The sequence below is a fragment of the Ranitomeya variabilis genome, chromosome 4 (genome assembly GCF_051348905.1).
Source record: "Ranitomeya variabilis isolate aRanVar5 chromosome 4, aRanVar5.hap1, whole genome shotgun sequence".
Classification (NCBI taxonomy): domain Eukaryota; kingdom Metazoa; phylum Chordata; class Amphibia; order Anura; family Dendrobatidae; genus Ranitomeya; species Ranitomeya variabilis.
Genome location: NC_135235.1, coordinates 379,737,017 through 379,758,051, shown reverse-complemented (window position 1 = coordinate 379,758,051; position 21,035 = coordinate 379,737,017). Strand labels below are relative to the sequence as shown.

The 21,035-nt window shown below is 45.5% G+C and overlaps 1 protein-coding gene across 1 annotated transcript in view; it reads left to right on the top strand.

The window, feature by feature from the left end:
• TMEM132A (transmembrane protein 132A) overlaps nt 1-21,035 on the top strand; it is a 250,646-nt gene that overhangs the window by 168,957 nt on the left and 60,654 nt on the right. Inside the window, exon 9 of the mRNA XM_077250795.1 lies at nt 19,054-19,351. Coding sequence (XP_077106910.1) covers nt 19,054-19,351 — 298 coding nt within the window. The remainder of the gene's footprint in view (nt 1-19,053; nt 19,352-21,035) is intronic.

The following is a 21,035-nucleotide window of genomic DNA, read 5'->3' as shown; positions in this document are numbered from 1 at the left end:
AGTTAGATGGTGGAATTTTTGTATTATCTGCTGTGGATATTTTTAGGGTTTTAATACTGACCGCTTAGTATTCTGTCCTATCCTTTCCTATTTAGCTAGCGTGGCCTCTTTTGCCAAATCCTGATTTCTGCCTGCGTGTGTCTTTCCTCTCATACTCACAGTCAATATTTGTGGGGGGCTGCCTATCCTTTGGGGTTCTGCTCTGGGGCAAGATAGAATTCCCATTTCCATCTATAGGGGTATTTAGTCCTCCGGCTGTGTCGAGGTGTCTAGGATGTGTTAGGTACACCCCACGGCTACTTCTAGTTGCGGTGACAGTTTAGGGTTTGCGGTCAGTACAGGTTCCACCTACTCCTGAGAAAGTCTCATGCGGCTCCAAGGTCACCGGATCATAACAGTACAACTGGCCAACAATGAGTTAAATGCATCTCAGAAGAAGGGAAGAAAGAGCCATTTTTTTTTCTGTAGCCTGCTTTGTCTTTTCTTTCCTCTTTTTCTCTGGGTGGCTGAGGAGCCTTGTGCTAGCATGGATGTTCAGGGATTAGCTTCTCGTGTAGACCAGCTTGCTGCTAGGGTACAGGGTATTTCTGATTATATTGTTCAGACTCCAGTTTTAGAGCCTAAGATTCCTACTCCTGATTTGTAAACTGTAAACTGTTTTTTGCTCTGAGACCTCGATCCTCTGGTGATTCCATTCAGCAGGTTAAAATTGTCATCTCCCTGCTGCGTGGCGATCCTCAGGATTGGGCATTTTCCCTGGAATCTGGGAATCCGGCCTTGCTTAATGTAGACGCCTTTTTTCAGGCTTTAGGATTATTATATGATGAACCAAATTCTCTGGATCAAGCGGAGAAGACCTTGTTGGTCCTGTCTCAGGGTCAAGAAGCGGCATAATTGTATTGTCAGAAATTTAGAAAATGGTCTGTGTTGACTAAATGGAATGATGATGCTTTGGCGGCAATTTTCAGAAAGGGTCTTTCTGAATCCGTCAAAGATGTTATGGTGGGGTTTCCCACGCCTTTCGGTCTGAGTGATTCTATGTCTCTGGCCATTCAGATTGATCGTCGTTTGCGGGAGCGCAGAACTGTGCGCGCTGTGGCGTTGTCCTCAGAGCAGATGCCTGAGTCAATGCAGTGTGATAGTATTCTGTCTAGAACAGAACAACAGGGATTCAGACGTCAGAATAGGTTGTGTTTTTATTGTGGCGATGCTTCTCATGTCATTTCAATCTGCCCTAAGCGTACAAAGAGGATCGCTAGTTCATTTTCCATCAGTACTGTCCAACCTAAATTTTTATTATCTGTGTCCTTGATCTGCTCATTGTCATCATTTTCTGTCAGGGCGTTTGTGGATTCAGGCGCCGCCTTGAACTTAATGGACTTTGATTTTGCCAGGCGTTGTGGTTTTCCCTTGCAGTCTTTGCAGAACCCTATTCCTTTAAGAGGGATTGATGCTACTGCAGCGCCCCAGAGTCCTGGTCGTTGCAGTACTGTGGCTCCGCCACTAAGGGGAGCTATGGTGCGTCTGGTGGCACTGAAAGAGTTCATCTGATCAGGCATCACAGACACCAATACATTTCACAGTCGGGCCTCCGGGGGGAGCTAAGGGTTCTATTCACTAGGCCACTCCCCACCATAGTGGGTAAACTGGGGGTCAGGCAGGAAGTTAGATCAGAAAGCTGACTGGGTTGGAACCAGGCAACACCTTGTGGCAGAGGGTGTTGTGGGGAAGATACAGTAGGGTCTCTGTCAGGGGTGGGATCCTGACAGAGGCTTGGCAACTTGAACGAACGTAACGGGACCGTGCCTGCTCAGGATAGCGGCGGTGCCCAAGGAAGGACGAGAAGCGAGATAGATTGTGCTGAGTGAGAAACGAGATCAAGCAATAGGAGAATACCAGTAGGGGTCGTGCTGTAAGACCGAAGCAACACCCTACTGAGGCGCACTACCGGTGGCCGGAACGCCGAGAGGGTATTTTCAACATCCAGCTTCAAGCAATACTCTAAACAGCGGCAGGGCAGTCAGTCTAAGGCGGGCTGTCTAACTTATATCACCTATACAGTCTTGGGGGGCAACTTGTGGAGAGGGGCGACTCTAGGGTCCCGGAAGAGCTCCGAGCCTACCCGTCAAACGGGTGGCGTCCCAACCAGAACACCAGGGAGGGACGGAGGATTAGCAGAACATCATCTAATCGAGTTGTGAGGGAACTTAAAGGGAACCTGTCACCACGTTTTTGGAAGATGGGATAAAAATAGCGTTAAATAGGGGCAGAGGTGGGCGTTACATTAGTGTGTTTGTTATGCGTTTATTACCCACCTAAGTTGCCGAAATACCTTTGCAAAGTCTCCGTTTTCGCCTGTCAATCAGGCTGGTCTGGTCAAAAGGGCGTTGTCTTCCCCCAGATTTTGCGTAGTTTTCCGTTGGTGGCGTAGTGGTGTGCGCATGCCCAAGGTCCCGAATCCTCTGCCAGGGGATTTAAAAGAGCGCGCTGTTCGTTATTTCATTGGTGATCGGTGGGCGCGGCCATCTTCCTTTGGCCGCACGTGCGCAGAAGCGGCGCTCTGCTGGCCGCGGCTTCAGGAAAATGGCCGCCGCGATATCCATCTGCACACGCGCGGCATCCCGCGGCCATTTTCCTGAAGCCGCGGCCAGCAGAGCGCCGCTTCTGCGCACGCGCGGCCAAAGGAAGATGGCCGCGCCCACCGATCACCAATGAAATAACGAACAGCGCGCTCTTTTAAATCCCCTGGCAGAGGATTCGGGACCTTGGGCATGCGCACACCACTACGCCACCAACGGAAAACTACGCAAAATCTGGGGGAAGACAACGCCCTTTTGACCAGACCAGCCTGATTGACAGGCGAAAACGGAGACTTTGCAAAGGTATTTCGGCAACTTAGGTGGGTAATAAACGCATAACAAACACACTAATGTAACGCCCACCTCTGCCCCTATTTAACGCTATTTTTATCCCATCTTCCAAAAACGTGGTGACAGGTTCCCTTTAAGAAACAGACACAACAGTTGTGGGGACTTTCTGTAAGCACAGCAGGGAAGGACCGCAACACATAGCGCTAGAAGGAAGGCACAGATTTCCACCTGCTAAGAGAACTCTGGAGGTGCCATTGGACCGGCCGGACTTGCGTAGCCTGGTTATCCGGATTCCGGACTGAGGACCCAGAAATCTTCAGTAAAGAGGTAAAGAGACTGCAACCTGGTGTCCTCGTTATTTACTGCACCGCACCACTACAGCCTCACCACAACCATCATCCGTCATATCTATCACTGTGCGCCCCTCGGCAGGGTCACGGACTGGGCCTAGCCACCGTGACAACCCCAGAGCAGAGACTCAGAGGCCCGGTACCGGGTACCCCTCGGCCCTGCGGCAGTGGGGGCGCTACACTACACCTTTGGCTAAAAATAAGCCCCAGTTCTGGACACAGGTGACCATGTGCATGGCGCCAGCAGCCCATCAGGAAGATTGTCGATTTCTGGTGTTGCATAATTTACATGATGCTATCGTGCTGGGTTTTCCTTGGTTGCAGGCACATAATCCTGTGTTGGATTGGAAGTCTATGTCTGTGACTAGTTGGGGATGTCAGGGGGTTCATAATGACGTTCCTTTGATGTCAATCTCCTCTTCTTCCACTTCTGAAATTCCAGAGTTTTTGTCTGATTTTCAGGATGTATTCGATGAGCCCAAGTCCAGTTCCCTTCCACCGCATAGGGACTGTGATTGTGCGATTGACTTGATTCCAGGCTGTAAGTTTCCTAAGGGCCGACTTTTCAACCTGTCTGTGCCTGAACATACCGCCATGCGGAGTTATGTTAAGGAGTCTTTGGAGAAAGGACATATTCGGCCATCTTCTTCACCGTTGGGAGCGGGATTTTTTTTTGTTGCTAAGAAGGATGGCTCCTTGAGACCCTGTATTGATTATCGCCTCTTGAATAAGATCACGGTCAAGTTTCAATACCCTTTACCTCTGCTTTCCGATTTGTTTGCTAGGATTAAGGGGGCTAGTTGGTTTACGAAGATTGACCTTTGGGGGGCATATAATCTTGTTCGTATTAAGCAGGGTGATGAATGGAAAACTGCGTTTAATACGCCCGAAGGCCATTTTGAATACCTTGTGATGCCATTCGGGCTCTCTAATGCTCCATCTGTTTTTCAGTCCTTCAAGCACGATATCTTCCGGACTTATCTTGATAAATTCATGATTGTATATTTGGATGACATTTTAATTTTTTCCGATGATTGGGAGTCTCATGTGAAACAGGTCAGGATGGTATTTCAGATCCTTCGTGATAATGCTTTGTTTGTGAAGGGGTCTAAGTGTCTCTTTGGAGTGCAGAAGGTTTCTCTTTTGGGCTTCATTTTGTCTCCCTCATCTATAGAGATGATCCGGTTAAGGTTCAGGCCATTCATGATTGGATTCAACCCACATCTGTGAAGAGCCTTCAGAAATTTTTGGGCTTTGCTAATTTTTATCGCCGTTTCATTGCTAACTTCTCCAGTGTGGTTAAACCCTTGACCGATTTGACGAAGAAAGGCGCTGATGTGACGAATTGGTCCTCTGCGGCTGTCTCTGCCTTTCAGGAGCGTAAACGCCGATTTACTTCTGCCCCGGTGTTGCGTCAACCGGATGTTTCACTTCCGTTTCAGGTTGAGGTTGACGCTTCTGAGATTGGGGCAGGGGCCGTTTTGTCTCAGAGGGATCCTGTTGGTTCCTTGATGAAACCGTGTGCCTTCTTTTCCCGTAAATTTTCGCCCGCTGAACGCAATTATGATGTCGGCAATCGGGAGTTGTTGGCTATGAAGTGGGCATTTGAGGAGTGGCGACATTGGCTCGAGGGAGCTAAGCACCGTATTGTGGTCTTGACCGATCATAAAAATCTGATTTACCTCGAGTCTGCCAGGCGGCTGAATCCTAGACAGGCTCAATGGTTCTTGTTTTTTTCCCTTTTTGATTTCATGGTCTCGTATCTTCCGGGTTCTAAGAATGTTAAGGCTGATGCCCTCTCTAGGAGTTTTTTGCCTGATTCTCCTGAGGTCCTTGAACCGGTCAGCGTTCTGAAAGAAGGGATGGTCCTTTCTGCCATTTCCCCTGATTTACGACGGGTTCTTCAGGAATTTCAGGCTGGCAAACCTGACCGCTGTCCAGTGGGGAAACTGTTTGTTCCTGATAGATGGACTAGTAGAGTGATTTCTGAGGTTCATTGTTCTGTGTTGGCTGGTCCACCCTGGTATTTTTGGTACCAGAGATTTGGTTGGTAGGTCCTTTTGGTGGCCTTCTTTGTCACGTGATGTGCGTTCTTTTGTGCAGTCCTGTGGGACTTGTGCGCGGGCCAAGCCTTGTTGTTCCCGTGCTAGTGGGTTGCTTTTGCCTTTGCCGGTCCCTGAGAGGCCCTGGACGCATATTTCTATGGATTTTATTTCTGATCTTCCGGTTTCCCAGAAGATGTCTGTCATCTGGGTTGTTTGTGACCGTTCTCTAAGATGGTCCATTTGGTGCCTTTGCCTAAATTGCTTTCCTCTTCTGATTTGGTTCCGTTGTTTTTTCAGCATGTGGTTCGTTTGCATGGTATTCCGGAGAATATTGTGTCCGACAGAGGTTCCCAGTTTGTTTCTCGGTTTTGGCGGGCCTTTTGTTCTAAGCTGGACATTGATTTGTCTTTTTCTTCCGCATTCCATCCTCAGACAAATGGCCAGACCGAGCTAACTAATCAGACTTTAGAAACTTATCTGAGATGCTTTGTGTCTGCTGATCAGGATGATTGGGTGGCTTTCTTGCCATTGGCTGAGTTTGCCTTTAATAATCGGGCTAGTTCGGCTACCTTGGTTTCGCCCTTCTTTTGTAATTTTGGTTTTCATCCTCGTTTTTCTTCGGGGCAGGTTGAGCCTTCTGACTGTCCTGGTGTGGATTCTGTGGTTGACAGGTTGCAGCAGATTTGGGCTCATGTGGTGGACAATTTGGTATTGTCTCAGGAGGAGGCTCAACGTTTTGCTAACCGTCGTCGGTGTGTTGGTTCCCGGCTTCGGGTTGGGGATCTGGTCTGGTTGTCTTCCCGTCATGTTCCTATGAAGGTTTCTTCCCCTAAGTTTAAGCCTCGCTTTATTGGTCCTTATAGGATCTCTGAGATTATTAATCCGGTGTCTTTTCGATTGGCCCTTCCGGCTTCTTTTGCTATCCATAATGTCTTCGATAGATCTTTATTGCGGAAATATGTGGTGCCTGTTGTTCCCTCTGTTGATCCTCCGGCCCCTGTGTTGGTTGATGGGGAGTTGGAGTATGTGGTTGAGAAGATTTTGGATTCTCGCTTTTCGAGGCGGAGGCTTCAGTACCTTGTCAAATGGAAGGGTTATGGCCAGGAGGATAATTCTTGGGTTTTTGCCTCTGATTTCCATGCTGCTGATTTGGTCCGTGCCTTTCATCTGGCTCATCCTGATCGGCCTGGGGGCTCTGGTGAGGGTTCGGTGACCCCTCCTCAAGGGGGGGGGGGTACTGTTGTGAATTCTGCTCTTGGGTTCCCTCCGGTGGTTGTTGATAGTAATTCAGTTGTCCCTGGGTTGCAATCCTGGGCAAGTGTCCCTGCTGATTGCAGCTCTGACTGGGATATTTCGGTGTGCAGGATTCATTAGCCCTTGCCAGTTGTCCATTGTTCTTGGAGGTTTTGCATCTCTGTCTGGTTCCTACTGCCCTGCTGCCAAATCAGCTAAGATAAGTGTCTGGTTTTGTTTCTGCAGCACACATGCTGTGTGCTTTACAATTCAGTACTATTCAATGTTTTTTCTTGTCCAGCTTAGACTGTGTTTGGATATTTCAGTCAAGTTGGATTCTCAGGAGATGCAGATATACATTCCATGTCTTTAGTTAGATGGTGGAATTTTTGTATTATCTGCTGTGGATATTTTTAGGGTTTTAATACTGACCGCTTAGTATTCTGTCCTATCCTTTCCTATTTAGCTAGCGTGGCCTCTTTTGCTAAATCCTGATTTCTGCCTGCGTGTGTCTTTCCTCTCATACTCAGTCAATATTTGTGGGGGGCTGCCTATCCTTTGGGGTTCTGCTCTGAGGCAAGATAGAATTCCCATTTCCATCTATAGGGGTATTTAGGTCCCCGGCTGTGTCGAGGTGTCTAGGATGTGTTAGGTATACCCCACGGCTACTTCTAGTTGCGGTGACCGTTTAGGGTTTGCGGTCAGTACAGGTTCCACCTACTCCTGAGAAAGTCTCATGCCGCTCCAAGGTCACCGGATCATAACAGTTGTAATAGTTTATTAAACGCTCAATCCAATTGAAGACCCTTGTCACCTGAAACAAAGTTAAAATAAAAAACAATATCCCATACCTCTCCGGCGTTACAGTTAAGTGCCAAGATGTAAATCCATCAGAAGGTGTTAAATAATTTTACAAGCAGGAGCCTGCTAATGCAGCTGTGCTCCTGCTTGTAAAAAGTGGGGAATGAATGGAATGCAGCGGAACATAGCTACCTAGACTTGCAGTGCTGCTCCCCCTGCTGGTATAAAATCTTATGAACTCGAGCGTGGGAATTTTTCAGAATATTTTCTCACGCTCGAGTTCATATGAGTTTATGCCAGCAGGGGGCGCAGCACCGCAAGTCTACGATGCTACCTTCCCCTGCATTCCATTCATTGACCATTTGTTGTGGTTGGGAATGAGGCCTTTCAGATGCGTGGAAACCTCCTGACACCATACTCCAGTCGGGACTTGACACACACAAAAAGGATTTTTAATTACAGACTGACGAGGGCACGAAGACCAGTTGAGCGTGCCTTTGGTATCCTTGTCTCAAAATGGCGCATTTTAGGGACAGCCATTAATCTCAAAATTCAGACAGAAGATGAGGTTGTCAAGGCGTGTGTGGTTCTGCACAACTACATAATGGCTAAAGAACGACCCAACGTTGAACTTGATGAACCTATTTCTAACTCATTGCCAGATTACCATCATCACCCTCTCAGGACAACAGTTGAAATTGCCCAAATGAGGGATATATTTGCTTCCTACTTTGTTTCTGAGAGTGGATGTCTGTCCTGGCAAAATTACATGGGTTTAGTGTTCTTGTAATGTTGTGGAGCTATGAGGTGGCAAAAACACAGTGTGTGTATATGGCGACATGTGTGTTGCAGGCGACAAAAGAGACAAACTTCAAGCAGTTATTGGGAAAAAAACAACACAAATTTATTAAAAAAAAAATAACTTTTACAAACCAATGAGTGGGAAATGTTATGGACCTGGGGGGTGTGGAGCTGGGAGGATTGGCTATGGGTGGATGATGAAGGGGTTCTGTTGTGAATTCCGTTCTCGGACTCCCTCCTGTGGTCATGAATGGTACTTTGGTTAGTTCTGCTCTTAGACTCCCTCTGGTGGCTTTGAGCGGAACTGCTGGTCACTGAGGTTGGCTTTGTCAGCTGCTCTCGTTTATTGCTATGCTAGCTTCCCTATTTAACTCCACTCAGATCGTTACTTCATGCCAGCTGTCAATGGTTCAGTATTGGTTCAGATCTCTCTTGGACTTCTCTGAGGACCTGTCTACTCCAGCAGAAGCTAAGTCTTTGCTAGTTCATTTTTTGTTACAGCTTCCTGAATATATTTCTTAGTACTGCTATTTCTAGTCCAGCTGGCTATCATGATATTCCCTTGCTAGCTGGAAGCTCTGGGGTGCAGAGTGGCACCTCCACACCGTGAGTCGGTGTGGGGAGTCTTTTTGCTTACTCTGCGTGGTTTTTTGTAGTCTTTTGTGCTGACCGCATAGTTCACTTTTCTATCCTCTGACTAAGTAGTTAAGTCTGGCCTCCTTTGCTAAAACCTGTTTCATTCCTGTGTTTGTGACTTTCCTCTTAACTCACAGTCAATACATGTGGGGGGCTGCCTTTACCTTTGGGGAATTTCTCTGAGGCAAGGTTAGGCTTCTATTTCTATCTTTAGGGGTAGTTAGCTCTTAGGCTGTGAAGAGGCGTCTAGGGAGAGTTAGGTACGCTCCACGGCTATTTCTAGTGTGTGTGATAGGAGTAGTGTTTGCGGTCAGCAGAGTTCCCACTTTCCCAGAGCTTTTTCCGATTTCTAGTTTACTCATCAGGTCATTCCGGGTGCTCCTAACCACCAGGTCCATAACAGGGTTCCAAGGGAAGGGCTAACTAAACTTGTGGGGTCTGGGAGATCAAAAATGGAAGTAGACACATTAGGAGTGGAAGCATGGGATGGGAGAGACACATTGGAAGGGAGAGAAAAACTGGACAACACAGACACATTGGGAGGTGAGGGTAGAGGTAGTATGACACTTCTGCTACCTTTAGTCCTTTTGGCTTTCTGTCCCGTTTTATGCGGCAGCTTCCTTTTTTTGTGTCTCCTTGGGAGTGATGGGGTCAGCAGGTCGTTAACAATGTGGACCCGGCCTGGTGGTGGCAGTGGACAGCTGTGCAGGATCTTCAGACGGCCTAGTGGCGGTGGACAGCCGTGCAGGATCTTCAGGCAGCCTAGTGGTGGTGGCGGTGGACAGCCGTGCAGGATCTGTTGGCTGCCTAGTGCTGGTGGCGGTGGTCAGCCATGCAGGACTTGGCATGGTGGTAGTGGAGTGGCTTTCAGCAGCACCCGGCATGGTGGTGGCGGTGTAGTGGTGTGCGGCAGGACTGGGCATAGTGGTGGCCGTACAGTGGTATGCAGCAGAACTTGGTATTGATGTTAAGTGTGTAATTTGTGGCACAGGTGAAAATACCACCTGTGGATGATGGAAATACCGAGTCTGCTGCATAGTCTGAACGTAAGCAGCATTGCAGGCATACAACACATTGAGCTGGAATTCAGGCGTAAGGTGTTCCGACATGCACTGCTCTATCTTATTAAAAAAATGGTGTGCTGGTCTCTGGAGGTCGGCTTCCAGACAGTTAAGGCGTTGGTTGACATCCTGGAAAAGTGTGTTAATATGGGTCAGACCACTTTCCAGTTTATCTCCCAGCGCCTTCAAGCCATGCTGGAAGACCGAGCTCAAGTGCATAAACTTGGGCATGAGTGACCTGTCCGAGGCCTTCTGCCGCTGGCGGGAAGAGCCCCAAAAAAAGAGGCAGAGGACTGGGACAGGGGAACACCTGAAAGACCAGCTGCCTGTTCTCCAGACTATGACGCCGGCCCACTTGCTGCTTCGCTGGTGGATGGCTGGGACTGGTCCATGGCTGTTCAATGAGGGACCGCTCCAGAGGACGATCCAGGTTCGAGGGTGCTGCTACAGGTTCTGTGAAAAGAAATACTACCCAAAAACAACAATTGTAAAAGCGCCAACTCCTGTGGAGTAGAAAATTTCAGATTAGTGAATACAACACAATGGAATACAACACAAAAATACTTACGTTCTCTGAGCAAAGACAGGCCTCAGGAAAGACAGCACCTGGTGATATTTGTATTTCCCGATACTTGCTGCAGCACCACTGCGAACTTGGATCTCCTGTCTCAGGTCCTTGTTGGAGCGAGCCTTCATCGAAAGGCAACGGGTTTTGACTTAGTTCACTGTGAATAGGGAAAAAAAAATTGTTAAACAATGTACTTTAGGCCGGGATCACACAACCGTGTGTGATGCGAGAACCTCGCAGGAGTTTCTCGCATCACACACAGTTGTGTGATCCCAGCCTTCAGGTTCACTGCCTGTCACTGGAAGAAATGAAGAGACTGGGCCAAAGGTAAATATAACCATAAAAACAATCTATTTATTGATAAATAACAAGATAAAATCAGCTAGACATAATAACAATAACAAGGTGAGAATCAATCACATAAGCGGAGTCGCTACAAAGCCAGGGACTGAGATAACCTCCCTCTCATATAAATATCTGCCAATCACGGCACAGCTGGCCTAGCTGTGAATATCCGGCATATTGTAGGGGAACACCATAGGTCTAATCTCATAGATGGAAATATCGGATATAAAGGTAATCCAAACCTAGCTTAGGTGTACCTACTCGTCCTACATCAATCAAGATGCCAGTTAGCTAACCAGGGGCTATACAAGCGGTAAAAAAACAACAATAATTATAGTACCTGCAGTCATGTTGTATAGCCAGAGGGAGAGGGGGGTCGCACAGCCCAGAGTGCACCTCGACGCGCGTTTCACCGGACAACCGGCTTCGTCAGCCGGTTGTCTGGCGAAACGCGCGTCGAGGTGCACTCTGGGCTGTGCGACCCCCCTCTCCCTCTGGCTATACAACATGACTGCAGGTACTATAATTGTTGTTTTTTTACCGCTTGTATAGCCCCTGGTTAGCTAACCGGCATCTTGATTGATGTAGGACGAGTAGGTACACCTAAGCTAGGTTTGGATTACCTTTATATCCGATATTTCCATCTATGAGATTAGACCTATGGTGTTCCCCTACAATATGCCGGATATTCACAGCTAGGCCAGCTGTGCCGTGATTGGCAGATATTTATATGAGAGGGAGGTTATCTCAGTCCCTGGCTTTGTAGCGACTCCGCTTATGTGATTGATTCTCACCTTGTTATTGTTATTATGTCTAGCTGATTTTATCTTGTTATTTATCAATAAATAGATTGTTTTTATGGTTATATTTACCTTTGACCCAGTCTCTTCATTTCTTTCTCTTTTTATGCCCATTATATATTGATGGAGGGGTCTCACTAATATTATGAGGACATTTGTATGTATTATCTGTCACTGGAAGCCTAGGTAGGCAAGAGCTAATAACCCAGGCCCCTGCGATTTCCCTCAACTCTGGCAAACCCTGACTGACCCTCTCCCAGAGTTTACACTGATGGTGTGCATGTCTGGGCCTCCACCCTCACCCTGTCTCCTGTTTCAACCCTAGGCTGAAACCACCACCCACCACCCAGTGAAGAGACCATACACCAATACCCACAGTTAGCACAGACAAGGATAACGGAAAATATGCACCACGCCGCAGTCACACAGGAATACACTATAAGTGCACAGGGCAAAACAAATACAAATAAAGGAAGGAGAAAATATGACAAAGGGAAATACACCACCTGATACGATTCTCCTTCTCCTAGACCACCACTCCAGACCGAGATAACCAAGCACAAGACAGAAGCTATAATCGGCGACGCCCAATGTTCAGAAGAACTATTTAAAGGCAGTGGGCGTGACCCAGCTTCCAATCCGAGCACCAGCTAAATTAACCCCGGACCAGCTAAATAATATCTAGCCGACGCCACTGAGCGCATAGTGGCCAAAAGCGGAATTACCGCTGTCTGTCGAACGCCCTAGTATGAACAGCGTCCAACATGACACTGCCGCATCAGACCACACTGCAATACTTACGAAAAGCCTTTCTGACATTCGTGACGTGGCGTCCCAGTCATCCATCAGCGCTTGGGCCACCTCATTCCACAGCCGCCGAATCACCACAGCGTCTGAGTGCTGCTGCTCCTGGGTGTCCCACAACGCAACTCGCTCCTGCACCAAGGTGATGAGGAGGTAGTTGTCTATGAAATCCTTCTCCCGTTGTGGAACCTAGAAATGAAACAAAGACATTGATGTTGGAAAGATAAAACACTTAAAACCAAAACTGTCAAAAAGAAGAAAAAAAACAGTCAAGAGTAGCAAAAACAGTCAAGAATAAATAAAAACAGTCAAGAATACTTACACTCCGTCTTGCTACCAGAACTTGGGCCTGAGCATGCTGCTTCTGCTCATCTGCACTGGAATGGTTCTGTAAAAAGAAAAAATATATTTTGCCACGTGTATAGTGACAGTGAATACTTTCCAATCAGTAGCAAATGTACTCACTTCAGTCTCCTGTCCACTCTGTGAGCTCTGATCTTCACTGGAGGACATGATGAGGTATGCTGCAAGAGAATGATTTCAGACTGCAGGGAGAAAAACAGACAGGCAGACATATAGCTTGTATACTCACATTATAGTCAGAGTCTTCCAATGCTTCCAAAAAAGATGCTGCAATCCTAGTAGACAAGCAGGGTGAGTTATCCAACTGTAACTTAGGTAGGGAATAGCGATTGGAAACTTTAAAACTTGACTTTTATTAAATTGTATTAAAAAACAATACCTATGTAAGAAAAAATGCAAAAAACACGAAAAAGATACAAGGGGAAAGAGGACCCTAGTGAAAAATGTGCTCTGTACCCTACACAGAAGGGAGGACAAACACAAAAAACATATAAAATGACAGTACTAATTGTTCCCTGTATTGGTAATGTCCCGGTCAGGGAAATGATGCAAATCTACACTTAGTGTAGAGTAAGAGAAATGATTCCTCTTGTGACCCTTAGAGAGGTGCAGGTTTCAATCAGACCGTGAAAGAGTAAATTTTGTATCTCAGGTCAAACTTACATGGAAGACAACATTCTATGAACTGACCCCTTCTATTATCATAGATGCTACCCTGTATCAGACATTTAAATGCATCTATACACCGTCATGAAAACCAATCATGGAATTTTTGGTTAATGTAAATTTTTGCCTACAGTGTTATATCAGGTTTAACCATTCTTATGCATCATCTATTCATTTACCATTCAATTATAGTAACTGTCAATTAATAGCAGCATAGCATTGAGGCTTCAAAATCAAGAACACAAACATGTCCATTGCCCCCCGGTGGCCGCTGGTGTTATTGCATTGCATTAAATTGTATTGCTGCTGGGTTAGCTGATGTTGGTGGTGACCACTCCCACCATCCTTCATAAGGTCGCCTGGTGCATCAGCTGACTGTTGGTTATACAGGTCCTTCTGGAGATCAACCAAGCAGGTGGAACGAGTTTTCTTAGTGCAGTGGTTCTTCTGCTAAATATTCATACCTGGTACATTACTCTGCTGTACTGTGTATTGCAGCAGAGAAAGCTAAGTGTTGTTTGCTTATACCTTGTTTGTCTAAATTTTCCTTTTGTGTTTTATTAGTGCAGCGGTGGGACCAGTGCTCTAACTAGCCAATTCCCTACCCAGGGATAAGTGCAGGGCGAGCGAGGGCTAAGGTATCCTGCTCGGTGACAGGTTGAAAGAACCTGTATAAGGACATCAGGAAGATTAGGGCACATCCTTAGGAGAGTGCAGGAGGTGTCCATTTCCCCATTCCCTATCGCAGGGCCCACCGTTGTTATTGTGTCCCCGGTGTTCCCTTGTGAGTTCCGCCATTTTGTGACCGACCACCCGTTGGGTCGTATCACGTTTGAACAGTCACTTTGTGACACTAACCCACCCAAATCCCAACATTCCAGAATACTTTTTTCATTTTCTAGGTCTAGAATAATGGAGCATAAAATTCATAGAAGGGGGAGGAGGAAAAAAGAGGACTAACAAGGGATAGCATCGTAAATATTCTACCTCTATTTAGATTTGTGGGAAGCCACGGAGTATCCAACCAAGAACTCCATATCTTTTCAAATTAGAGTTACAGTATATACTCGAGTATAAGTCGACCTGAGTATTATTATTATTATTATTATTATTATTATTATTATTATTATTATTATTTATATAGCACTATTAATTCCATGGTGATGTACATTAGACGGGGTTACATCAAAATACAAATTATCACTTACAATAAACAAAACTAACAATGACAGACTGATATAGAGGGAAGAGGACCTGCCCTTGCGGGCTTACATTCTACAGGATTATGGGGAAGGAGACAGTAGGTCAGGGGTTGCAGTAGCTCCAATGGTGTTGAGGTGGCCATGTGGTCATTACAGGTTGTAAGCTTTTTTGAAGAGATGGGTTTTCAGGTTCCGTTTGAAGGATCCAAATGTGGTGGATAACCGGACGTGTTGGGGCACAGAATTCCAGATGATGGGGGATATTCGGGAGAAGTCTTGGAGGCAATTGGGTGAGGAGCGAATAAGCATGGAGGAGCGAAGGAGGTCTTGGGAGGACCGGAGATTACATGAGGGTAGATATTGAGAGATTAGTTCGGAAATGTATGGAGGAGAAAGGTTATGGATGGCTATGTAGGTCATTGTTAGTAGTTTAAACTGGATACGCTGGGAAATAGGGAGCCAGTGAAGGGATTTTCAAAGAGGGGAAGCAGGAGTGTAGCGAGGATAGAGATTAATTAGTCGGGCATCAGAGTTAAGGACTAACTGGAGAGGTGTAAGAGTGTTAGAAGGTAGGCCACAGAGGAGGATGTTGCAATAGTCGAGGTGGGAGATGATAAGGGCATGCCCTAGCATTTTGGTAGAGTGAGGGTTGAGGAAAGGACAGATTCTGGAGATACTTTTGAGCTGGAGGAAACAAGAGGTGGCGAGAGCTTGGATGTGCGGTTTGAAGGACAGGGCAGAGTCAAAGGTTACTCCGAGGCAGCGGATTACCGGGACAGGGGAAAGTGTGAATTTGTTTATTGTGATCGATAGATCAGGAAGGGAGGGTATGCAAGATGGAGGAAAGATAATTAGTTCAGACTTGTCCGCATTGAGTTTTAGGAAGCGAGAGGAGAAGAGGATATGGCTGATAGACACTCTGGGATACTGGAGAGCAGAGAGGTGACATCTGGGCCAGAGAGGTAGATCTGAGTGTCATCAGCATATAGATGGTACTGGAAGCATAGTTGTCCCAGGCCAAGGGTACAGATTGAGAAGAGAAGGGCTCCTAGGACAGAGCCTTGAGGGACACCAACAGAGAGGGGGCGAGATGAAGAGGTAGCATCGGAGAAGAAAAACACTAAAATGTGTGGTTGGTAAGGTATGAGGAATCCAGGATATGGCAAGGTGTTTGACACCAAAGGAAGAGAGGATCTGTAGTAGGAGGCAGTGATCAACTGTGTCGAAGGCACAGGACAGGTCTAGAAGGAGGAGTATAGAGAATTGTCTATTAGCTTTGGCTGTAAGTAAGTCGTTCGTAAGTTTGGTCAGGGCAGTCTCAATAGAATGGTGGGGACGGAAGCCAGATTGCAGGTTGTCGAAGAGCACGTTAGATGCAAGGTGAGAGGAAAGTTCAGTGTGTACGTGCTGCTCAAGGAGTTTGGAAGCAAATGGGAGCAAAGATATGGGGTGAAAGCTGGACATAGAGCTCGGGTCAAGGGATGGCTTTTTGAGGATAGGTGTGATTGTGACATGTGTGAAATTAGAGGGGAAGGTACCAGAAGTTAGTGATAGATTGAAGAGATACATTAGGGATGGGATTAGTGTAGTGGTGAGGTTGGGGAGGAGATGGGATAGAGTCAAGTGCACAAGTGGTGAGGTGTGATTTGGAGAGGAAAGTTTGAGTTAGGGCATAGGTCAGACAATAAAGACTTGCCTTGTTTGGTCGATCCTATTTTTGAAGTTCATGGCAGAGTCCTCAGCAGAGATGAGGGAGGTTGGAGGGGGCAGTGGTGGGCAGAAGAGGGCGTTAAAAGTGTTAAACAACTGTTTGGGGTTGTGGGTTAAGGAAGATACAAGGGATGTAAAGTAGGCCTATTTAGCAGAGGTGAGAGCTGATTTGAATGCGAGTGTTGCTTGTTTGAGTGCAGTGAAATCATCTTGCGAATGCGTATAAGCCGAAACACCTAAATTTGCCACGAAAAACTGGAAAAATTATTGACTCGAGTATAAGCCGAGTATGCATTGTCCCCTCATCCCTATTCTGGTATGCATGGCTCCCCATCCCTGCATGCATGGCTCCTTATCCCCATCCTTGTATGCATGGCTCCTTATCCCCTATCCTTGTATGCATGGTTCCTATTAAAAAAAAACAAAAAAAAAAACTTCCTACTTACCTTCTTCGCGTGTCTTCGCTGCATCTCGTTCCACTGCCAGCAGCTCTTCCTGCCGAGCAATCACGTGTCATCGCTCATTAAGGTAATGAATATTCACTCCACGCCTATGGGAGGTATTTATTACCTTAATGAGTGGGGGACACGTGATTGCTCGGCCAGAATAGCTGCTGGCGCCGGACTGAACGAGATGCAGCGAGCGTGCGCAGGGAAGGTATGTAGGATGTGTGCTGCTGTGCTTGAAGCCGGCGTCCACACTGCCAGCTCAGTCAATATTGATTTCTCTTTAGCAGTGGGCACAGTTACAGCTGCAGCTGCCGGCTCCTGCCTCTGTAACCCGCTGCTCGGCCTTGCCTCTCCCCCGCCGTCTTTCTGGGACATTGACTCGTGTTTAAGCCGAGGGGGGTGTTTTTAGCACAAAAAAGTGCTGAAAAACTCCGCTTATACATGAGTATATATGGTATTACATTTTTATTGACAATAAATCAAGTTTGTGGAAAGACTCAATATTTACAGTGTTGTCCTTTATTTGAGGATACTTCTGCCCCTCGCCCTGTGTTTTCTGGATATCATGTTCTGGACCAAACCCTGAGGGATGAGACCCCATTCTTGTCTAATCAGTGCTTGGAGTTTATCACAATTTCTGTGTGTTTGTTTGTCCACTCACATTTTGAGGATTGACCACAGGTTCCCAAGAGGATAAAGACCTGGGTAGTTTCCTTGCTATGAATCTCAAATATCAGTGTTTTGTTCACTGAGCCACTTAGTAATCCCTTGGTTTCCATCACGCTGGAAAAAGCAATGATCATCACCAAAATGCTTCTTCTACAGGATCTGTGCTCAAGTCATAACTGTGAGTTATCTGTGGTGTTACATAGGACCGCTAGTGAAATTCAGTACATTTTTTGTACTCAGTTATCACTTATTACTCAGTACTTCAGGTAACATCTACTACATTATCTGAATTCAGACTTATCATTGTGTATGATCTGTAAGGTTTTATTTTCTATTTTTTTATGGGGGGAAGGGGAGTGGGTAGAAGAATGTATGTCTTGTGGATTGGACCCCTGATCTCTTTTCACCCTATCAATGCCCCTGGCAACACTGGGATCCATTAGATGTTAACTGACTTCTGGGGCTATTTGACACTGGTACTGCAGGAAAGTTTGTTGCGTGACCTGTGATTGAATGGCGCCTGTCAGAGAGTATGAGAGGAGGTGGCTTAAAAATTCTGCCAAGTAGAGGGAACAGTATTTGAAGTACCGCAGGCAAAGCGCACAAAGAGTTACAATTAGTGCTGCACAGTTAAGAATCAATGAAACTGCCTTTTTTCGTGAATGGAAAGAACAGATTATGAGTAATGTGAGTGAGATACCAAAGTGGAATCGGGGCACTGCACTTCACTGCCACAGAGTCATGTCTCTCTGTACTTAGAGAACCTGTCAGCAGGATTTAGCCCTATAAACTAAATGCATGGCCATAATGGCGCTGTGATGCTGATTAATCTGACACTGATGTGAAGGGATCCGCTCACTGACTGCTGAATACTCACCGTATGAAGTTTTCAATAATAACATCTTGTGTGCTTCGGGGTGGGACGTGGGGGCAGTGTCTTTTTCTGGTTCTCCGCCCCCCAACCAGCCTCCTCTACATCCTGTTCAGGTCACTGATTATTCAGTGACCTGCCTCCCTTTTGACAATTCTGCTCTGCCGCCTCCATCACAGTGTGTCTGTGTCCTGTGTAGGACTTCAATAAAATGCCGCCGGAGGTGGCGCATGTGCAGATCGAGAATTCGGCTCAGTTGAATTTTTCACCAAGTGCTATTTTATTGAAATCTTGCACACAGGCCACAGACTCGCACTGGGCATGCTCTGCCCACACAATAATGGCGGCGGCATGGAATTTTAAAAAGAAGGCAGGTTACTGCCTCTTCACCGAATATAGATATTGCCGTGAGTTGAGAATCCAGTCTCCCCACTACATAGAATCTCATCAGTAGCACCTGCCATCTTCTATCTCAGTAATGTGAAGTCGGTCTTCACGGAATACTGATTTTACCTCTGAATTGAGAATTTTGAGAATGAATGATTAGTCCAGGTGGAGAAAGCAGATTTCTCTGATAAGACATATTATAAAATTGCTTATTTTTATTTGTACTATTGATTTATGAAATCAAAATTAAAACGATGGTCATTCTTTAAGCAGATCTCCAGTTCCTTGTGTGATCAAAACTGCTAACAAGTTCATTTTAATCTGTGAAATTGAATAGTTTAGAAGTTTGATTTGCTGTAATATATAAAATGTTTTTAAAATGTTTGTTTTTTTAAATGATTATAATGTGCAATGTCTTTCAGGTCTTTAGGAAATACTATGGAAAATGAAAGCGAAGATTATCGTAGATCTACATCAAATCACAAGGGCCAAAGTTGTCGTCCTCAATATCAAAGGGCATTTGTGCGTTTTTTGGCCAGCTTTGTGGCACATTCCTTGGATGGTGGCAATCAGCTAACCTATCTGTTGGGTTCTGACTGGATGTTGGATGTATCCCCTCTGATTAGAAGTCAGGCTGTTGTCACTGATAAGCGTATTGCTCGTCTGGAGGAGGAGGGCAGTGTTCTTATTGGCCAGCAGCCAGGTGTCACATCTGTTGAGGTAAAGTTTTCATTCTTAAATTGGATTGAACAAATGTGTGTAGCTGCAGATTTTTTCTTCTTAAAGATAAAAAAAATGCAATCGTTACTTCAGATTAGAATAGTCAAGCAAGTTAAAGATGAAATGATCTCTAAAAGGCCTAAAGTTAAAGATGAAACATTCTCTTTGTATTTTAGGCAAAAAATATAGATTTTCATCTTTTACATTTTAAAAATTACAAAAAGGAAAATGGGTCAATGCAAAAGTTTTAGCACCCGGCATGGTCAGTACCTAGTAGCAACCCCTTTTGCAAGTGTCACAGCTTGCAAATATTTTTTGTAGCTAGCCAAGAGTCTTTAAAATCTTGTTTGAGGGATTTTCATCCATTCTTCCTTAGAAAAGTCTTCCAGTTCTGTGAGATTCCTGGATCATCTTGGATGTACTGCTATTTTGAGGTCTAGCCACAGATTTTCAGTGATGTTCAGATCAGGGGACTGAGAGGGCCATTGTAAAACCTTCAGCTTGCGCCTTTTGAGGTAGTCTAGTACGGATTTTGATAATTGTTTTTACGATCATTATCTACTTGTAGAAGCCGTCATCTTTTCAACTTCAGCTTTTTTACAGGTGGTGTTATGTTTGCGTCAAGAATTTGTTGACATTTCATTGAATCCATTCTTCCCTCTACTCATGAAATATTCCCTGTGCCATTGGCTGCAACACAACCCCAAAGCATGATAGATCTAGCCCCATGATTGATGGTTGGCGAGATGTTCTTTCTCCTGAAATTCTGTGTTTTTTTTTCTACACACATACCTTTAATCATTGTGGCCAAAGAGTTCTATTTTAACCCCATCGGTCCAGAGGACTTCTTTCCAAAATGCAGCAGGCTTGTTTAGATGTTTTTTTACATACTTCTGATGATGAATTTTATGGTGAGGACGCAGGAGAGGTTTTCTATTAGTAGTTTAGAGATATACTCCTTATTAATCACTCTTCCCTTCCTGAGTCATGTGCTTCTTCAAAAGCCCTTTTATCTAAATACTAAATATATATGAATGTACCTATGGCTGTATTTTATTGCATCCCAATTACAACACCTCTGGATGGGGAGGTAGAAATGACATGGGCAAGTCGGGTGCTCTTATTTTACAGAATATGAAATGGGCCTCCCCTCTGTGTCTTTTGAAGTAGCAAAGTTAAAGGGTTTTTCTGATTTGGAGCAAATGGGGATCTGGTTGATAGAACAATTATTGAAAAACTCTGTCCTTAAAAGTTTTCAACAGCTTCAAGAGTAATTCAATTTATCGTGTAACACTTTTTTCAATACCTGCAAATCAGACATGCTCTCTCATCTCGGGTCTGATGGATCTTTGCATACATCGCCCCTATTCATCATCATCATACTATTGCTTCTACAGGTCATATAAAGGGTTTAATTTCTACCATATATAACTGCATATTGTCATCCTAACTAGTTTGTCAAGTGACATGCAGGTGGATAAGGGCGGAGAAGGACAGGGACCCAAGAAGTGGACACACACCCATGAGAGACCACATTACTACCCAGCTCAAGGAAAGACAGTCCACACCTTTATTTGCATATGATGCAAACAGACTGAAAAAAACCCAAAGGTATGAACTGGGATGTAAACTGGTGTGTATGCCCCATGTAAGCGCACGTTCACACTTGCTACTGAACAGAAAA